Consider the following 19,750-nt stretch of genomic DNA (forward strand, 5'->3'; position numbering starts at 1 on the left):
AATCAGTGATAAAGAGTTTATATGTAGGTATTGCTCTAAATGCGTGTATTATCTTCCTTAACTCTATTTTTAAATTAACAAAACCACAGCATATTGACCTCAGTAACTTGCTCAAGGACAGAAAGCTAGGTAGTGGCAGAGCTAGGAATTGAACCAGAAGCCTTGCTCTAATCATTGTGCTATTCCAATTATTCTATCAGCCCTGAAACTGTCTATGTAACTTCTAGATAGAATACTTTTAAAAAATATATATTTTATTGATTTTGTACAGAGAAGAAGGGAGAAAGATAGAGAGCTAGAAACATCGATGAGAGAGAGTCATCGATCAGCTGCCTCTTGCACACCCCCTACTGGGGATATGCCTGCAACCAAGGTACATGCCCTTGACCAGAATCGAACCCGGGACCCTTCAATCCCCAAGCCGATGCTCTATCCATTGAGCCAAACCGGTCTTGGTGAGATAGAATACTTTTAAGAATACCATTTCATATTCCTTTTGAATATTTGGAAAAATTATAGGCTTAAAAAGCATGTGCATTTACTTCACAGGGAAAATTAATAATCCTATTTTATATGCTCTTCAATAAAATGTATATGTTTATTTAAATTACCTCCAGTCTTCCTTGAGCATAACCCAGGAGCAGCAGATTGGCCCTGTCCTTCTCAGAAGAGATAGGGGCCCATGGCCAAGCATCATCACTGACCAGTGGCCACCAGCAAACAACTGTATCCTGGGCACTATTGATGGCTAGCCGACGCCCCGTTGTCCTGTTTACTGGGCCAGGAATGTCATAATAGGAAATCTAATGGTTAAAAAAGAAAAGCAAACAAGAATCATTTTTTAATGCAAAATCCCCAAAGTATTATAAAAATGGAAGCATCTGTAAATGTAGATAAATGCAAGTAAATATGCATGTTAAACATGTGCTTAAGGAGGTGTCAGAATTTACCAAATTCTTTTGACACATTTAAAAAAGACATATGTTCAAAATTCTTTCCATTTTTAGCAGAGGAAAGAGAAAGGGAAAAATGTGAGTTAGGGAGAATTGGCTGTAGCAATCCCAATCAATACCAAAATGTACAGTCATGGTTGCTTGACAGCATCGACCTACACAGAGGATTTGAGACCAGCTATATTAAATGACAAGTTCAGTGCTGCTGACCAAGAGCGTCCGAATACTGTTTGAGACATAACATGTTATCAATGACTGACAACAATAAGAGGAAAAACAACGTGAGGCAAATATCACATTAAGGAATATATGAGACATATATACACATACATTCTGCATAAGAGGATAAGCCACAGCATCATGTGTAAAAGTTTATGCAGCTTCTGAGAATTATGCTTCTCTTTCTTAGAAAAAAAAAATTGTAGAATTTATTATTCAAACTATGTTATTTTGGAACATGGTTATTTGAAAACATAAGCACGGCACCATCTGGGTGACACATGCCAAGGAAATATAGATTGCACTGTATTTCTGCTTAAGGAATTAATGGAAGGTTGATAGCTTGGAAGAAAAAAAAACAACTATCTTGCCATTGCTGGTCAGCAATAATCGAACCACTTTCTGGGGATTAAGCGCATGGCTAAGCCTACTGGACCAGACACTAGCAAAGGGCAGGGGGTCTTCTTATCAGAGAAATGCTTCTGGAGCCAGTCTCACTACATGACAGATTGCTTTCATATTCCTGTCTGCAAGGCAACAAAGGATGGCAGTAATGCGATAATGCCAGAGTGCAATGGGTGTTAAGAACCCGTTGCATTTATGTATTGTATTTAGTAAATAATCAGGCTCATCCAAATTGTGATCTCACCACTCAACCAAGGCCATTAAAATCAAGGTTAATGCTTTAATAATCCTCTGCTATTTTTTTTTAATATGGTCAAAAGGAACTCTTTTCTATTTGCATGGCCATAATATTATTGACCTCTTCATCCTCTGAATGCACATCAAAAGGAACTGAAATCAAAGTAATTACCAGTGTTGTTCTCTCATGGTAAACATTTAGCTCCTTGCACTGTCCCTTCACTGTTAAATAAATTGAATTGGATTTTTTAAATGCAGACAGGAAAATTTGTTAAAGGCCAATAGTTTCAGGATATTTACCCTGCAATTTTCTCTGCCAAAATTATTTCACTCTGAAAGAATTAAATTATGGTTCAGCTGTAAAGAAAAGCAGAATTATAATACTCTACACTATTTCCTTGTTTTCAAATCCAAATGGGCAGTGACAGACAACGGGATGTACTTTATGCTTTGAAGTGCAAATTCCTATGTTTAAGCTCTCAATATCATTAGCTATCTTCTTGTTTTAGAGAAATACCACAATGGAATTACATGTTATTTTTATGTACTACTTGCCATGTAAACATATTATTTAAAAATGTCTACATGAGGAAATAGAGTTAAAACAAGAGACTGACACTTTCAGTTCTCATGTAATGCAAATCATGAATGTTATCTGAAATTTCATGTTTCCTATAAGTTTGAATGGCATCATATTCTATCACAATGGTATACAGGGCAAGTGAAATAAAGAAGTTTCTTAAAATATTCCTCCAAATGACAAAAGGAAGTTTTTACTAAGTATTAAATACCGAAATTGAAATATTGAACCAGAATATGAAATCCATGGGTTTTCTGAAGGGATTACTTCTCTAATTATAGAAATGAAAAGGAGTACTCATATCCGAATTTTCTAAATCCAAAGGCAAGAAGAATAAACAAATAATTCCTTTACTTAAGGTATAAAGGCCCACATACCAGGTCCATTTTCTACATCTTTTTATAAGAAAAGATTACATCATGACAGTTTCTCTCTGCTCTCACTGATGGATAACCACTGTTCTTTGGCTGAGAAGACTTCATTAAGCTATCCATCAAACCTAAGATGGAGAAACTAGTCATAGAGAAGTTTATATGGCAGCATTAGAAACACTTAAAATAGTCTGAGTTAATGCACATTGGTGCATTTTGAAGAACACTACTGATAAATAAATACCATTTCAAGTAAAGCTACAGTTAGCCAGTCTGGAAAATAACATCCCATTAAAAGTGTTAATAGCAATTTTTTGACTACCCAAAATATAATACATAAGTACCACTGACTTCCAGCTATTTCCAGCATATTACACAAAGTGTTACAGAAGCTCCACAAAACTGTTAAACAAAACCAAATTGTAGTTCAGTACAACAATGAAAATGTTATTTATATTTTATCCTGAATTAAAAATATTTTTTATAAAAATACATGTTTCTACTAAATAAAAGTTAGATCCTCCCTCACATCACTACCGCTTCAATCACATTATGAAATAATCTCAAATGGGCAAAAGGTTAGCTTCAATACCACTTTTTTAAAAACACACAGTTTCAAGCCACAAAGCTGACTTCTAAAAATCTTTGCCTTTGCTATATACTCTGTGGCATAGGTGTGCCTCCTCTTTAAGGAAGCTGTTCATCAGCTCCGTTCCCCGTGAACAGTGAACTGTCTCAAATCCACGTCACAGAGGCTGGATCAATCTTGCAAACACAAGTCACTGCTAAAAAGAGGCCTTGAACTGAAACAGCCTGGAAAATGTATTAGATACTCATCCTAGCAGGGTGAGTGTATGCCTTCTAAACAGTTTAAAATGTAATGTGGAAAATTTTAAATTAAAACACACCATTAAAAAAAAAAAAATCCTGCCTTAACAGATGTAAAGTCTCTGATTCAAAGAAACAAATTACCTGGAGTTAGTGAAGGGAGAGACTAACACATGAAGATTTCATTTTGCATTTTCTCCAGTTATAGTTGGAGAGCGGAATCTTCCCGCTCCTTGTTTATTATACTTTTCTATTAACCTTCGGAAGTGCCTTTTTTCTTCTTTCTTTTCTTGTGAAATAGAAGCCTGGTCAGCTAGCCTAGCTTAGAAAAATAATATGGGGGTCTTAGGGGAAAATAAGAATGGTATATATACTACCACTACCGACAAAACCATTTTCAAATGTGTAACTTGCCTGTTATCTGTAACTGACTTCCATAAGTACGATATAAATTGCTCTAAACATTCCATTGTTAGACCTTGAGAGGTTTCCATTGAGAGGAAAAGAGAAAACTTAGGTGTGGCCACTGTTTCTAATGAATCAAGCTTAATCCTATAATAACTCCGAAATCTAGAAATGTGCAAGAATAATGAGCATAGCATAAAGTCATGTGAAATTCATATCTTAATAATTAACAGTATGATGACTTAAATTGAAATCTCTACCTTATAATCCAAAGCTGAGAGTTTTTCCAATCTTTTGTTTACATCGGGAGAACCCATCTTCTTGGTAAACTGAATAAAACATAGTTTGTTTTGTGCCAGAAATGATAAGATGATAAAGCTGTCTGTGAGAAGCGCTTTAAGGAAAAAAAGGGAAGGTTTAATAATACCATCAAATAATAAGCTAGAATAAGATAACAATGAATTGATTTTTTCCAATGAAATATTACAAGAGGCTATTTTCACAAAATAAATGTTAATTGAAATAACTAAAGTCTCCTAAATATCATTATGAAAATTTACAAGGATATTAAAGATGCTGGAAATAAATAAGTATCAGTTTAATCATGCATGGATTTGATATTTTTCCTTCTTTTCTGAGACCGTTTCAATATACTCTGATGTTTGGGAACCACCAACAAATAAGATGTAGTTGGAAGTAGGGCTAGAAAGACCTTTTCACACCTGACTGTAAAGATTAAAACATGTTCTTTTATTTAACCTTAGCCTTTAATCCTGCGTTTATACAATATAAACCATCTGAGAATAAATTGGATTAACATATAGATCAGGGTTCCCCACCAATCTTACTTTTTTATTTTTAAATTTTTCACCAATGAACCTTCTTTTTGAGAGTATACAAGCTGAATGAAATAAAAGCATATTATTTCTATTATGGGCATTAAGTAAATATTTTTAAAGAAATATTAGCAAAAATACTTCTACAGCTTTATTTCTAAAGCATACAAGTAGGTAGATAATTTTTATGGGTTTCAAAAAAGGGCCATTAATGTTACATAAAATTGATAACAATAACTGAGAAATGTTTTATGTTGTTCCTAGCATAAAAAAATTATTGAATGTTTTATATATTTTTCTTTATGTCTACACCCCTCATTGTGCAAACAGTTACCAACAGCAGATCTACACAATTACAGGAGAATCTGGAGAACTGCCAAGAAATCACATTGTTATCATAGTCTCATGAGAGTGTATAAATAAAAGAAACAAGTGAAAGAAGATATCTCAGAGACACGAATAATGTTGAAAGTCTCCTTTTAATTCTTATAGAGGTGCAGCAGTGTGATAAAATCATCAGTCACTACTTTATTTGCAGTGTCAACAAAGGGGTAAAAATAAAACCTCTTCCACAGGGAAGCTTCCAGTCCTAAAAGGAAGGGAACATGGCACACTTACAAGCCGACCCTCAACGTATTCTCATCAGCAATGTTGCTGACCAGAGGCATCCTGCAGGCTGCTTTGCTGGAGGAGGATGGAACTGGGTCTGGCTTGTCCAGAGGTGGCCGGTGAGAGCACACAGCAGAAGGGCGGTCTGTGTTCTCACCTCTGTCTTTCCCATTAGACCACACTTCCCCTTGATTGTTCCATTTAAGACACTGACAATTTTCAGACTCTAATGAAAATGAAATCTGAGTCTTAGACCTTTTACTGTGAATAAAAGAAGATAATCTTAAAACTTCAGGAGTCAGTGTAGTATAGTGCAGAGAAAATGGGTTCTGCAGCTAGAACCCGGGTTCAACGCTCAGCTCAGTCACTTGGAGCTGTTCCTTAGGATGGCATTGGTGAGCATGTTCCTCCGTATATCAGCTTCTATTTCCTTATCTATAAAGTGAAAATAGCTCTTCCTTATAAAAGGTTGCTTTTTGAATTAAATAAAATGGGTAGGTTGGCAAAGCATAAAGCATCTTTGGGTTCAGTAAATGTTAGTATCCTACCTTTTAAATATCTGGCTTAAAATCTTTTTCTTATGTGCAATAGTATGTAGTATCACTTAATAGAATCCAGATTTATCTACTATATTTTGCATTGATGTTTGCATTGATATTTAGAAATAGTGCCCAATCACTATATTGTACACCTGAAACTAATTCAATATCATGTCAATTCTAACTTTAAAAAGAAAGAAATATTGCCCAGACGTTCTCAAAAGTTAATATTCATAGATGTTGGTAACAAAGAATCTTCTTAAAGAGGCAAAGCAAACATTACTAATATATATTTTTAAACTGGGGGCTGTGTTGACACATTTGGGTTACTTATTAAAAATTCACTTTTGAAAATGAAAAATATTTGAAATGTCAACAATAGGGAGCTAATTTTGAAAGTACACATCAGGGGGAAAAAAACAATTTTGAAAATATATTCGCATTTATTAAGAGTGAAAAATATTCAGAATATGAGCCTAACACTTGACAAAAACTTTGATATTAAATATTAGTCAAAACTTGTACTGGTCCCACAGGTTGTAACTATGCCATTACATGCAATTACTTGTGTTTGCAGGTCCCCAGTGGTAATAATTAGTCTACCTGTTGACACACTATTTCTCCTGCCCCACTGTTAATGTAAGCAATTGATTTGCACTTGGGGTAATTACCATCACTGATGGTGTCTGAGATGAGCTTCCCCACCAGGCTTCTGTCAATCACCACTTTCTCCAGCTGCGGCCCAGAAAGACTTAGGGACACCAGCACACCTGAACCAAAAAGGAGCTAAAGCCAGGTAAGAGGAGGGTGGGGAGAAAGACATACTGAGGATTAGAATCTTTTAAAAATATCTCTCCAAATGTATAACTTATACAGACATTTACACATGCATCTACACCATGAAATGCTCAAAAACAATCCCTGACAGATACAGGTGGTTAAATGACGCAACACAATCGGTGCGTTGATGAAAGCCCTATGCAAAATGCGTGCAGTCCATGTTTATTAGAAGTCTAATCTTCTAAATGCTTAGAAGCTACCCATGCAGAAGTAACTGCTTTGCATTGCATTCAGAAATGTAACATGTTCTATTAAAATATTTTGAAAGATTACTATTTATATAAAAAAAGGTAAAGATGTCTTGAGGTTTGAATAGTCATTGCTATGCAAGATAAAAAATATGCCACCATGACAATATAAACAGTGAATGTTAATGATTTATTTGCAATTTAAACCCCAATTTTACAAATACAGATCTTGTTTATCTAAAATATTAAAACACATTAAGTCAAGGTAATTAAAATAAAATGCTAAATTTTAAAATTCATAAACAAATAACACATACCAGAAACAATTTCTCCAGAAGAGACAAAGAAATGCAGTAAAGAACCAGGCTTTATCAATGCCAGTATGCCAGTGCTCACTCAACCACCCAACAAAAGATGATTCAATATCACTATTATGATTTTATGCTGCTCTTTTCCATTTGTGGCAGCATTATTCATTCATCTCCAAATGTTTAAAACTTCTGAAGGACTATGCATATGGGTATGCTTGTTATCTATGAGATTATGAAATATCAACATTGGAAGAAATTGTTTCACCTTCAAGGCAACAGACTCAAAACAGATGAATCATGGAATAGCATATGGCATAAGAGGAAAAAAATCAATTGTCAGTAAACTTATCGTGAACATGCCAGCCAAACCCAAAGACTACTGTGATTTTTAAACAAAACAGGAATTCCCCACCTACCTAGGCATCACGTCCTAGCTAGAGAGGATGATTCTGTGTCAAGTCATATTGGGGCATGTGTGTAAGGAGAGCAGCATGAGGGACTAGGGTCATATGAAAAAAGACCACTCTTCCCCCACTGCCGAAGAGATTTCAGGCACATGAATCAGAAAAGGAACTGAAGGGCCCCTTTGTATTTGACTGTTAGAATCCTTGTCCCACTCACCAGAAAGCTCTCTTTTCAGTCCTGTGCTAACAACATGACTTAATGGACTGTCCATTTCATATTAACATCCCTAATGGGGAGAAATGGGACGGTACTTAATCATCTTTATTGGGTTTGAAGAAAGCACATCTGTTCCAAAAATTTCAAATTACCTTTGCTACTGAATTACACCCAGCCCAGTAATATGCCTCAATGGGAAACACGGGTATTTCTATTTTGGGGAATTCCCCCATAAGAACATAGAATGTGGTCTTCACCCCTTAAATTCTCACTTCTCAGGAAGGCAATTTTAGGGTCATCTTTCTGATCTAGTTCTCCTGGTAACAAACATATTTTTCCTACCTTCCCCATTTATCCAAAACATCTCAAAAATAAATAAAGATAAATTTTAATCTGCTAAAACTTTATACTTACACTCTTAAGCACCTCTTTTCCTAGTTATCCAGAGACTACTAGCTCCTTATGGATACTGGCTAGGCATCTTTTATGTTTTTATATTCAGTGTCTAGAACAATGCGAGGCACAAAGTAGGTGCTAAGTTAATGTATAGGATAATAATCATAATTAACTTATCGTAGGGTCAGATAATCCATAATTGGAAGGAAACCTAGTTTAATCTTCCACTTCCACGTGACATGGAAGTTCCTTCTGCAGCATCCCTTCAAGTACCCTTCAAGCACCCAGCTCATGCTTGAATACTGCCAGACAAGGAGCTCACTTCTTACTGAAAAGCTATTCCACCATTGGGCATTACTTCATAATCTTTCTCAAAGGAGGTTCAGCCACTTATTTATACATTCAACTGATTCATCCCATAAATATGTATTTAGCACTTTGTATGAGCCAGGCCCTATTCTAGGTGTTAAAGATACAACAATGAACAACCAGACTACACCCTTGCCTTTACTCCCCTCAGGGAGCTTCCTTCAAGGCAATACATAAATAGTTTTAGTAGTATGATGTCGGACAGCAATAAGAACTACAGAGAAAAATAAAGCACAGTAAGGATGGGATTTTAGGAAGATGCTGTTTTAAGAAGGATGACTAATAAATAAAAAGGCCTTTCTGAAGAGATGACATTTGAGTACACACTCAAATGAAATGAAGGAACTACCCATATGGTTATTTGGAGAAAGTGAATTTGAAGCGGAGAACAGCAGATACAAAAACCCTGAGATCAGAATGTGCCTATAGAAAGCTCGGCCCATGGAGCTGGAGGGGAAGGAGGCAGGGCGGGCGATGGATATTCAGAGGAAAGGAAAGAGATAGTCAGGGGCCAGTTTGGGTCGAACCTTTTTTATGAGAAGCAGCAGAGAATTATAATCCAATTATGCTTTAAAGCAGAAATCAGGCAAGAATAGAAGCAAGGAGACAATTAGGGGGCTAGCCTAGGTGAGAGAAGATGATGGTCTGACCTTGAGCAGCAATGGTAAAGAAATGCTATGTTGAAAGATTTGAGATATATTTTAAAGGGGATTAACCAGGACTTGCTGAAGGACTGGATGTGACATACATGAGAAAAACTCAGAGGTGCTTACACTAAGCAACTGGGTTTGCTGAGACCAAGAACTGAGGAGAAGCAAATTTAGAGGGAATAAAGAATTTGTTTTTGGACATGTTAGGTTTTTGGACATTCAGATAAATATATCAAGTAGACAATTAAAAACGAGTCTGCACTTCAGAGTAAAGTGAGGATTGGAAACATATACTCAGGAGTCATCAACAATTTATAGGCAGTAAGTCGTAAAACTGAATAAGTGGAGAGGTCATAAGTGTGGGGCTCTAATCCAATCTGCTATTCTTATAAAAAGTAAAAAGAGAGACACCAGAGGGCTCTCTCTCTCCATGCACCCACACAGAAAGAGGACATTTGGCATACAAAAAGACAGCTGCTTACAAGCTAGGAAGAGAGCTTCACCAGAAACCAACAAGAGGGCTCCTTGATCTGGCAACTATGAGAGAGTAAATTTGTTGTTTAAGAAAAAAGAACAAAAGAGGTTCCAGGTCTGAGCTCCAGGGTTTTCCAATCTTTAGAGGTGTTAGAAAGTCAGGGTAGCCTTATTGACATCTATGTGGGGTACTACTCATTGGGATCAAGGTATGGCCATCATTTCAGTTCTCTTGTAGTCCACAGGTAACCTTGACACCAGATTTTATAATAAGAATGTATAACTAAATTAATAAGCTAATGAATGCATTTTTTATAAAACAGCCTGTGGGGAAGGATAAAGTTTCCAAGTACTGGTGCCAAATATACTTCTGGATGGTAATGAAGATAACTAGAATTAGGAAAAAATAGTCTGAAACTCAGGAAAAGAATATTCCAGTCCAGACAGGAAAGTATTTCTAACTGTTTATCCAAGTGGTTAGTTCTTAAATCTGCCAAAATTGAACAGGCCTATGTAAGATCTGGCAGGACAGGAAGGAAAAGGGCACTAAGATACTGTCCTATTCCACTGCAGAGGGAGATACGTCCAGAGCAGATGAGAAGAGATCCATGGGATGAACCAAAGAGAAGGCCCATGGGATTTCCCAATTTTAATGTTGGGTCCTTGTGTAGAAAACTACTAACACAAAATAGGAATGGAAACTTCCTTTTCTCTGTCACCCTCTCAGACAGGAAGTATCTTTCATTATTTCTGCTCTAATCCTGTTTCTTTCTATTGCCTTTATCATTTTCTCCCTCTCATTTTCTTCAAGTTTATACAGAGGTGTGATTTTCATTTAAGAAACTGGGAAATGATTTCCATGACCTTCAAATGGCTCTTCAAATTGGTTTCTCTTAACCCTAAGTCTATAGTGCTTAGATGAAGTACTCAATTGGATGTCAAATGGCACTGGGAGAAGAAAGAGAAAATTATAGCAGATGACATCATTAATAAAAAAAACCATTAATAACCACAATAATCTGAGTTTCGTTCACTCAGCAGGTCAAAAATAGGTGAGTGCCTCCTACATGTGCCAAGTATATATGGGAATACAATGATGAATATCACGCTGACAGAATAAGTGCAGAATAGTGAAGACCTAATCTCAGAGGGAAGTGGGGTTTTTGGTTAGAATAGATGACTGTTTCCTAGAAGAGCAGTTTATGACCCACAAAAAAAGAGAAATACATTACACTTGGTCTCAAGTATTGAAAAAGAGAGGGTACATTAAGTCTTTGTGGTTGGGCTGTTTGATGAAAGTGGTCACAAACAATCCCATTGCATTCAGATTCTCATAAGTTAAGAAAACTTCCCCCAAAATCTATGTGATTATCATCACATCTGGAAGGAAATTGAAAGTATATATATATATATATATATATATATATATATATATATATATATATATATATTTTCATGGTCAATACTAAAAATCAACAATGGGTGATAGGTTCAATCCGGGATTTGAGAATTAAATCATGTACAGGCAGCCAAGACTGGTCCCATGAAATCATTAGGAGACACATGGGAGACAGCAGGTACTAAACATGACAATTCACAGAGGCAACAAAGTATTAGAACTCGGAATAAATTACAGGGCTGAAGCAAATATTTAAAGTGTTATAGAAACACTCCCTGAGGCCTAGAGAATCTGCATACTGATAGTAACACCTAAAGCCTCCGCCCCCGCAAATCCAAACCATGGGATAAATTCTGGAGAAACTCGGAGAACTATAGACTGTTCAACAATTTCACATCTATAATGAAGAGTAGTTACTGATTACTTTAGAAGATAACCTGCTAGAAGAGAGATAACATATTGTCTGTAATTTATTCCTTCATTCAGTAAACATTTATTGAGCATAGAGGGAAACCATGCCTGACTAATCCATTAAAGTACAGAGACAAAGTGAATGTAGCTAGGACAAGGATAAAAAAATTAATTGACTCACTATAGGGAATTGACATAAGGGCAGGAAACAAAAGGACAAAAAATAAAGAGTTTTTCTGCATGTTAACAATGGAGTTTCCCAAGGAATTATTCAATATATGGAATAGAAACATGCCTGGAAATTTGCTTGCTAATTCTAACTCAAATTAAGAAATATCATTTTTTCACTTATTCTCATTGTAAAATGAGTGATGCTACACTTTAATCCATAATGTAATTTTAAATCTAGCATATATTATAATGATATACTTTATATACACATATTTTATACAATTATATACATGTAATATATATGTAATTACACATATAAAAATTACATAAAAGTAATTGTTCCTTGAAAATATATATAAATTTAGAATCATAGTCAAATTCTCAAAGGTAAACCATATATTTGCCAGTAGTTTTAAAGATCTAATTGAATAAAAACAGTGGCAGGAAGTGAATAAGAAATGCCAAACAACCCATTACTTTTCCTCCAAATTTTATAATTTACAGAGGACTTTTATATACTCTTTCTATAATGAATATAAAATGCCAGCACAACTCTGGTACATAATAAATACATGAGTTACAAAAACAGTAATAACTAGGTCAGTCCTCACACTAATTCACAGTCAGGCAGATAGAGAAACTAACCAAACATCTCATAATTTGTGGGCAAGTAGGCTAAGAAAAAATCCTATGTTCTTTCCTCGGCTGTTGACTTCTCAGTTGACTTCCAGACAATATCTCACCTGGTTTCCCTCTCTTTAGCTGCTACTATATTCTACACCAATCTCCCTCTACACCAGTGGTTCTGAACTCAGAATGATTTGGGCCGCCCAGGGACATCTGGCAATGTCTGGAGACACTGTGATTTGTCACAACCTCTATATGTTAGCCATGTCCACCGAGGCTCACCTAAGAGAGTGCTTATAAATAAATTGCTATAGAGGCAAATGAATTTTCCATATCTCCATAAAGCAGACCGGGGGAAGTCCTCAAATTCTAACACTTTTCTCACATATAGAAAGTAAGAATGAGAACTTGGTCAGATATCTTAAGTGGAGTGGTGGACATTGCCCAGTTCAGAACAGGATCTGGAAGAAGCGTGCTCTATAGTCTCTAACCAAGTTCAAGGCTATGGCTCTGATGACTAATACCAGTTGTCAAGACAGAAAGAGCCCCAGGCAGGTCAGAAAGCTGTGGCAGCTTGATACAAATATCCTGTAAGAACACCTCCTTGCTTTCTTTCCAAGTCTCTGCTCACCAATCAGCCTTCTTATCTTTAACTTAGTCTCTTGAGTAATTCATCCATCAGGTGGGAATGCCCCAAGCAAATGAGCAAGGTCTATGATGCCAAATATAACTCACTCTGTGAATTAGTAAACTACAATGACAGTTAATAAATCAGTTGCTTTGGAGTTTAGTTACTGTGAATGTTGTTAGTACAAGAAAACAAATGAAGATAACATAAGAGATAGATAAGTTTAATTAATCAGAAATTTTCTGCTGAAAATACACGGGGGAGGAAATTTTTAGAAGTTGCAGACATACATGAATAGCATCATCCCATTTTATTAGGGGAAAAGTAGGTATGGTATGTGTATAAATACATATTACAGAAATTATCTATATAAACACAAGAAAATTTAAGAAAAAATATGTCCAAACTGTTGATAATAGGTACCTCAAAGAAATAGAATTGGGGAGCTAAAGGCAAGAACTTTAACTCTTACCTAATAGATTTTAAAATATATATTTTAAATTGATTTCAGAGAGGAAGGGAGAGGGAAAGAGAAACCTCAATGATGAGACAGAATCATCCATTGGCTGTTTTCTGCACACCCCCTACTGGGGTTCGAGTCCACAACCCAGGCCCTTGCCCAGAATTGAACCTGGGACTCTTCAGTCCACAGGCCAATGGTCTATCCACTGAGCTAAACCAGCGAGGGCCCTGATAAACTTTTTTAAAATTGGGATTATGAATGATGTTTTACTTTTTATGTATTATTTGGTATTTTTCTATAAAACGTTTTAAAAATAAAGAAACAGTTCTTAAAACATGCCCATAAATATACTATTTTATATGTTTTCAAGGAGAAATGGTTTTAAAGAGATGCTTTTATGCCACCATGTGTTTCTAAGAAGTCAGAATTTGAATCACACTGAAAATGAACTATAATAGAGGCTCCTTATAAAGGAAACTGAACTGAGTCCCCCTCCTCTGCAATCTCACTAAAAAAAATACTAAGATACCTTTTTCTTATATTGCTTCATTAGATTGTTCACCCATATCCAATTTCTTTATGGACTAAAAAGATTATTCCTAACAATTGTAAGGTATCATACATCCAAATTACAGATTACCATGTACCTACTGAAAATAAGGTAGGTATAGATTACTGGCATTGTGTTGTACATTGCTATGTGTAGCACTTACAGAATATACAGAGAGAAATTCCATTTATTTAAAAAAACATATACAATGATGAGTGCTTGTAAATGCATGAAGGACTGTGGTTACCACAGAAAGAGGAATGAACTTCGGGTAGAGGGGCACTTTTACTTTTTACCATGTCTGTATGTATGCCATCTTACAGTGATCAGAAATAATCTTCATTTTTTTTACATTTTAAAACATTAAAAATGGGGATAAAGATTACCACTAAAACTTTTTTTTTTTCAGTCCCTTTGGTTCGAGATGACTATTTTTAATTGCTCGCCTTTACCCAAAGACTTCAAATTCAGCAGTAAATTCTGATTCTCTTTGATTTTTGTCAGATTTACCATTTTTAACTTACTTCCTTTTCCATTCTCTTTTACAGAACCATACTCAAAAGCTGCCCTATAGTATACACTAATGTAGCATTTCCAAAGCATAGTCCATGAGGTACTAATCTTTGATGATGTTCAAAAAAAGCAGGCTTGGCCACTGAATATAAGAGCCTCCTCTGGAAGACTATTCCCTCAGCTAATTCACACACACACACACACACACACACACACACACACAAACCCTTAATATGCTATGGGATACCTTCTACTTCATCAACACAGAGTATTATGATGGGTTTAAGGATAGCAGGGATTTCTTAGGATAAGTACTGTTAAATTGTTACTACTGCTTTTTGTTGAGTTAGGCACATCAAGCCACAAAAATCTTTAAAAACAAAAATCTATCACAAAATATTGAGCAGTGAGCATTATAACGGCTCCCAAATAGTTTGTCATTTTATCTTTAACAGAACCAGGCACAGTCCCTGCCCTTCTGGAACTCTCAAATTGATGAGGTATATAGTAATTAAAAAGTCACACAATAAATATTAAACTGGAACTGCGGCGAGTGCCAAAGAAGTAAATGGTGTTGTAATAGCAAATAATAGAGATCGAGTTTGTCAGGGAAAGCTTCCCTTAAGAAGTGGTAATCGGTGGCCTGAGATCAAAGGATAAGACTGTGTTACCTCAGTGAAAGGAGACTAAAGGGCATTTTAGGCAGAGCCAGGAACAATCCGTGCAAAGGCCCTGAAGCAAGAGAAAGCATGTCGAGCGACAGAAGCCTGGTAGGGCTAGGGCACTGAGATTGAAAGTGGGCATACTAAGAGATGAAGTTTAAAAGGTAAATATATTGGGACCAGTTCAGCTTGGCCTTTATCGTAAGAATAATGTGATGCTATCATTTTAAAAATTCAATTTAATGATTTGATTTTTGGAAAAGATAATACATTCATAAAGTTCCAGAAGAAGACAATGAATTATAGAGGTATACAATTAAATGTCTTATTCCTATTCCTGTACCCCTACCACCTATGCTTCCTACTCTGTCCTAGTTGATCCAAGTTTCTTATCTATTCTCCGGAGCTGTAGAAGAGTTTTGAGCAGGTTCGTTTTTTGTTGTTTTTTTTTTGTTTTTTTTAAATAACCATTATGGCTACAGTGTGGAGGACAGACTGATAGGGAGCAAAAATGGAAGCAGGAAGAAGAGTCAGAAGTGCTGAAGGAGTCCAGAAGAGAGACGTGGGGTGGCTCTAAAGTGATGAGCCAAGAGCGGGGGAGCCTCTGGCAGACGTGAGAAAGATTTAGAAGATAAAATGAACAAGAATCAGAGATTAGCTGGAAGTGCGTGGGGGCACGTGGCATGTTGGGCGAAGAACAGAATTATCTCAAGGATAAACAGATGACTTCCTGGCTTCTGGATTCCATAAGTAGAGGAAAGGTAAAGCCATTCTCTGAGATCAGAACGGTGGAAGAGAAACGGGTAGGGGACTCTGAATTCCACTTTAAAGATACTGTGTGTTGGAAACATTTTTTAAGGTGCTCAAGGGGAGACATCCAGTAGGCAGCTGGATTTATGGATTTGGGGCACTGGGCTGGAGGTCTGAGCTCCAGAGAGAAGCCACTAAAGCTCTGGATATAAATTCGATAACCTAGCAGTTCAGAGTGAAGAGAAGAGAGCTCAGAATTGGGCCTTGAGAAATTCTAACATTCAAGGACAGGGAAGAAACAGGGGCCTGAAAAGGAGACAGAGAAGAATGCCAGAGAGAGAGAAAAATAACAGAAGAGCAGTGCCCTGGGAACTAACAGAGAAGTAACAATGATAATATTTCAAGAAGAATGGAGTAGTCAGTAGAGCTAAATTCTCCCTCGTATTTTAGATTATCCTGTTTTTTAAAATTCTATTGGGCTTAGGAATATGGAGAGAGGGAGAGGGAGAGGGAGAAGGAGGGGGAGGGGGAGGGTGAGGCGGAGGGGGAGGGGGAGGGGGAAGGGGAGGGGGAGAGGGAGAGGGAGAGGGAGAGGGAGAGGGAGAGGGAGAGGGAGAGGGAGAGGGAGAGGGAGAGGGAGGGGGAGGAGGAGAGGGAGGGGGAGGGGGAGGAGGAGAGGAAGAGGGAGGGGGAGGGGGAGGGGGAGAGGGAGGAGGAGAGGGAGAGGGAGGGGGAGAGGGAGGGGGAGGGGAGAGGGAGGGGGAGAGGGAGGGGGAGAGGGAGGGGGAGAGGGAGGGGGAGGGAGGGGGAGGTTTTGTGGGTTGGGTGACTTTGTTTTGTTTTGCAAACTTAGTAGAAAGTTTTTCTTCTGTAATATTCAGGAGAAAAGCATAATTGAAGTTGATTGAATCTGATTAAGCAACAAGGAAATGGAGAATCCAAATAGTGATAATTCCTTGAAGAAATTTGATTATGGAGGAAAGGAATAAGACATATTTATCTCAGGTACCACTAAGAGTTGTGATTTATTTAAATAGAAAAGACTTGAGCTTATTTAAAAGTTGAATGGGAATCTCAAGGGACCCAAATAATCAAAACAATTTTGAAAAAGAAGCAAGTTAGGACTCACACTTCCTGGTATCAAAACATATTATAAAGCCACACTAATTAAAAGAGTTGATGTTGGCATAAAGACAGACCTACAGACCAGTGGCTTAGAATAGAGAGAGCCCATAAATAAACCCTCACACATATGGTCAAATGCTCTACCACAAGAGTATCAAGACCACTCAATAAGAAAAGGAGAGTCTCTTCAACAAGTGATGCTGGAAAAATCAAATAGCCACATGAAAAAAATAAAGATTGGTTTTTATATCAGACAATACACAAAAATTAACTCAAAATGGATTAAAGACCCCAAACTGCAAAACTCCTTGAAGAAAAGATAGGGAAAAGTTTCATGACATTGGATTTGACAATTTATTCGATATGACACCAAAAGCATAGACCACAAAAGCAAAAGTAGACAAATAGGATTCTATCAAACTTTAAAACTTTCATGTACCAAAGGACAAAATCAACAGAGTGAAAAGGCAACCTACAGAGTAGAAGAAAATATGTGCAAATCACATTATCTGACAAAGGGTTAATAGCCAGAATATATTTTTAAAGGTCCTATTACTCAACAACAAAAAATAAAATACCCCAATTAAAATATGTGCAACAAACTTTCATAGACATTTCAATGGCCAACAAGCATATGAAAAAAATGCTCAATATCACTAATCAATAGAGAAATGTAAATCAAAACAACAAGGTATCACCTTACACCAATTAGTATAGCTACTAGGAAAAAAACACAAAACAAAACTTAAACAAAAACAAGTGTTAGGATGGAGGAAAAGTGGAACCATTGTGCACTGTTGATGGAACAGTAAAATGATTGACCTCTATGGAAAACAGTATGGAAGTGCCGCAAAAGATTAAAAATAGAGCTATCATCTAATTCAGCAATCCCACTTACGAGTATACTAGAGGCCTGGTGCAGTGGAGGGGAGAAGGTCCCTCAGCCCGACCTGCACCTTAGAGGGATGTCCAAATGCATGGAGGCAGGAGAAGCCACCACCGCCAGTGCGCTCACCAGCCATCAGTGCAGCATCTGCTGGGTGGCGCTCTCCCTGTGGGAATGCACTGACCACAAGGGGGCAGCTCTTACATTGAATGTCTGTCCCCTGGTGGTCAGTACATGTCATAGCGACCGGTCGTTCTACTGTTTGGTCAATTTGCATATTACCCTTTTATTATATGGGATAGCCAAAAATTCAAACAAGAGTCTCAAAGAGCCGAAACCGGTTTGGCTCAGTGGTAGAGCGTCGGTCTGCGGACTGAAAGGTCCCGGGTTCGATTCCAGTCAGGGGCATGTACAATACGTTGGTTGCGGGCAGATCCCCAGTGGCGTGTGTGCAGGAGGCAGCTGGTCGATGATTCTCTCTCATCGATGTTTCTAACTCTCTCCCTCTCTCTTCCTCTCTGTAAAAAAATCAATATATATTTTTTAAAAAAGAGTCTCAAAGAAATACGTACAAACCCATGTTCATAGCAGCATTATTCACAATCAGATAAAATGTGGTATATACATAGAATGCAACTGTATTATTATTTTTTTTTCTTAAAGAAAATCTTGTCACTTGCTGCAATATAGATGAACCATGAGGACATTTTGTTAAATGAAATAAGCCCGTCACAGAAGGACAAACACTGCATGATTCTACTTAAAGGAGGTATCTGAAATAATCAAGCTCATAGAAGCAGACAGTAGAGGGTGGTTGACAGGCTGGGGGAGGGAAAAGGGAAGCTGTATTTAAGAGGTATAGAGTTTTCAGTGTGCAAGATGAAAAAGTTCTGGACATCTCTTTCACAACAACATAAATATACTTAACACTACTCAACTGTACACTTAACAATGGTTAATGTGATAAATGTTATATTGTGTTTTAACCATAATAAAAATGTTTAACTAAAAAAAATTTAGATTGATTGGGAAGATCCAGTTGACAGAAAGTTTAAATTTATTTACTTAAAAAGCAAGTATCTGTGACAGAAAGTTTTAAGCATTTTACATATATTAATTCTTAAAATAAACCTATGAGTTAGATACTTTTATCTTCATTTTATAGTTCATCACTTTGGCTTGAATAGGTGAAGTAACTTCCCTCAAGTCACACAGTTAGTAAAGCCAAAAGTGATACCAAGAAGAAATAATTTGCGCTTTCCACCCCTATGCTACACATAAGAGAAGTGACCATCATGTGGGGTCCTGAGAAGGCCAGAGTTTAGACCAGAGGTTCCCATACTTTCTCAGTCTATAGCACCCTTTGTATCTCAGTAATTTATGGTGCCTTTTGGCCAGAAATACCTGCCATCCCACTTAATAAACAGACTCAAACAACTTAATCATTATGTCCCAACAACTTGGTAGCCATTTGAGAACGTAACAGAAACTGAAAAAAATAATTCTGATTTAATTCTGAAATAACCAAAACTACATACTAATAAGTGGCATGCATTAATGAAGTTGGGCACTACACAACTTCTCCAACCTTGGAATCAGACTGGACAACCTCGCCCTTGTTCCTGTTCTAAGTTAATTGTTGAGTGGTACTTGCTTTTTATTACAGCAAGCACTAAAAACCCAGCTTCATAAAGATATGACGCCCTTAGAAGGAATGCAGCGTCATCTCATGTG

At 36.8% G+C, this 19,750-nt stretch overlaps 1 protein-coding gene across 3 annotated transcripts in view; it reads right to left on the reverse strand.

Moving 5' to 3' along the window:
* The window catches only part of WDPCP (WD repeat containing planar cell polarity effector), a 361,986-nt gene that overhangs the window by 132,232 nt on the left and 210,004 nt on the right, over positions 1–19,750 (reverse strand). For all 3 annotated transcript variants that reach the window (XM_084901083.1, XM_084901081.1, XM_084901082.1), the window contains 3 exons: positions 6,654–6,768; positions 4,259–4,392; positions 612–803 (listed from right to left, as the gene is read on the reverse strand). In XM_084901083.1, the coding sequence (XP_084757209.1) occupies positions 612–803; positions 4,259–4,392; positions 6,654–6,768 (441 nt within the window). The remainder of the gene's footprint in view (positions 1–611; positions 804–4,258; positions 4,393–6,653; positions 6,769–19,750) is intronic.

This window comes from Pipistrellus hanaki (genome assembly GCF_964339955.1).
Source record: "Pipistrellus hanaki genome assembly, chromosome: 12".
NCBI lineage: Eukaryota > Metazoa > Chordata > Mammalia > Chiroptera > Vespertilionidae > Pipistrellus > Pipistrellus hanaki.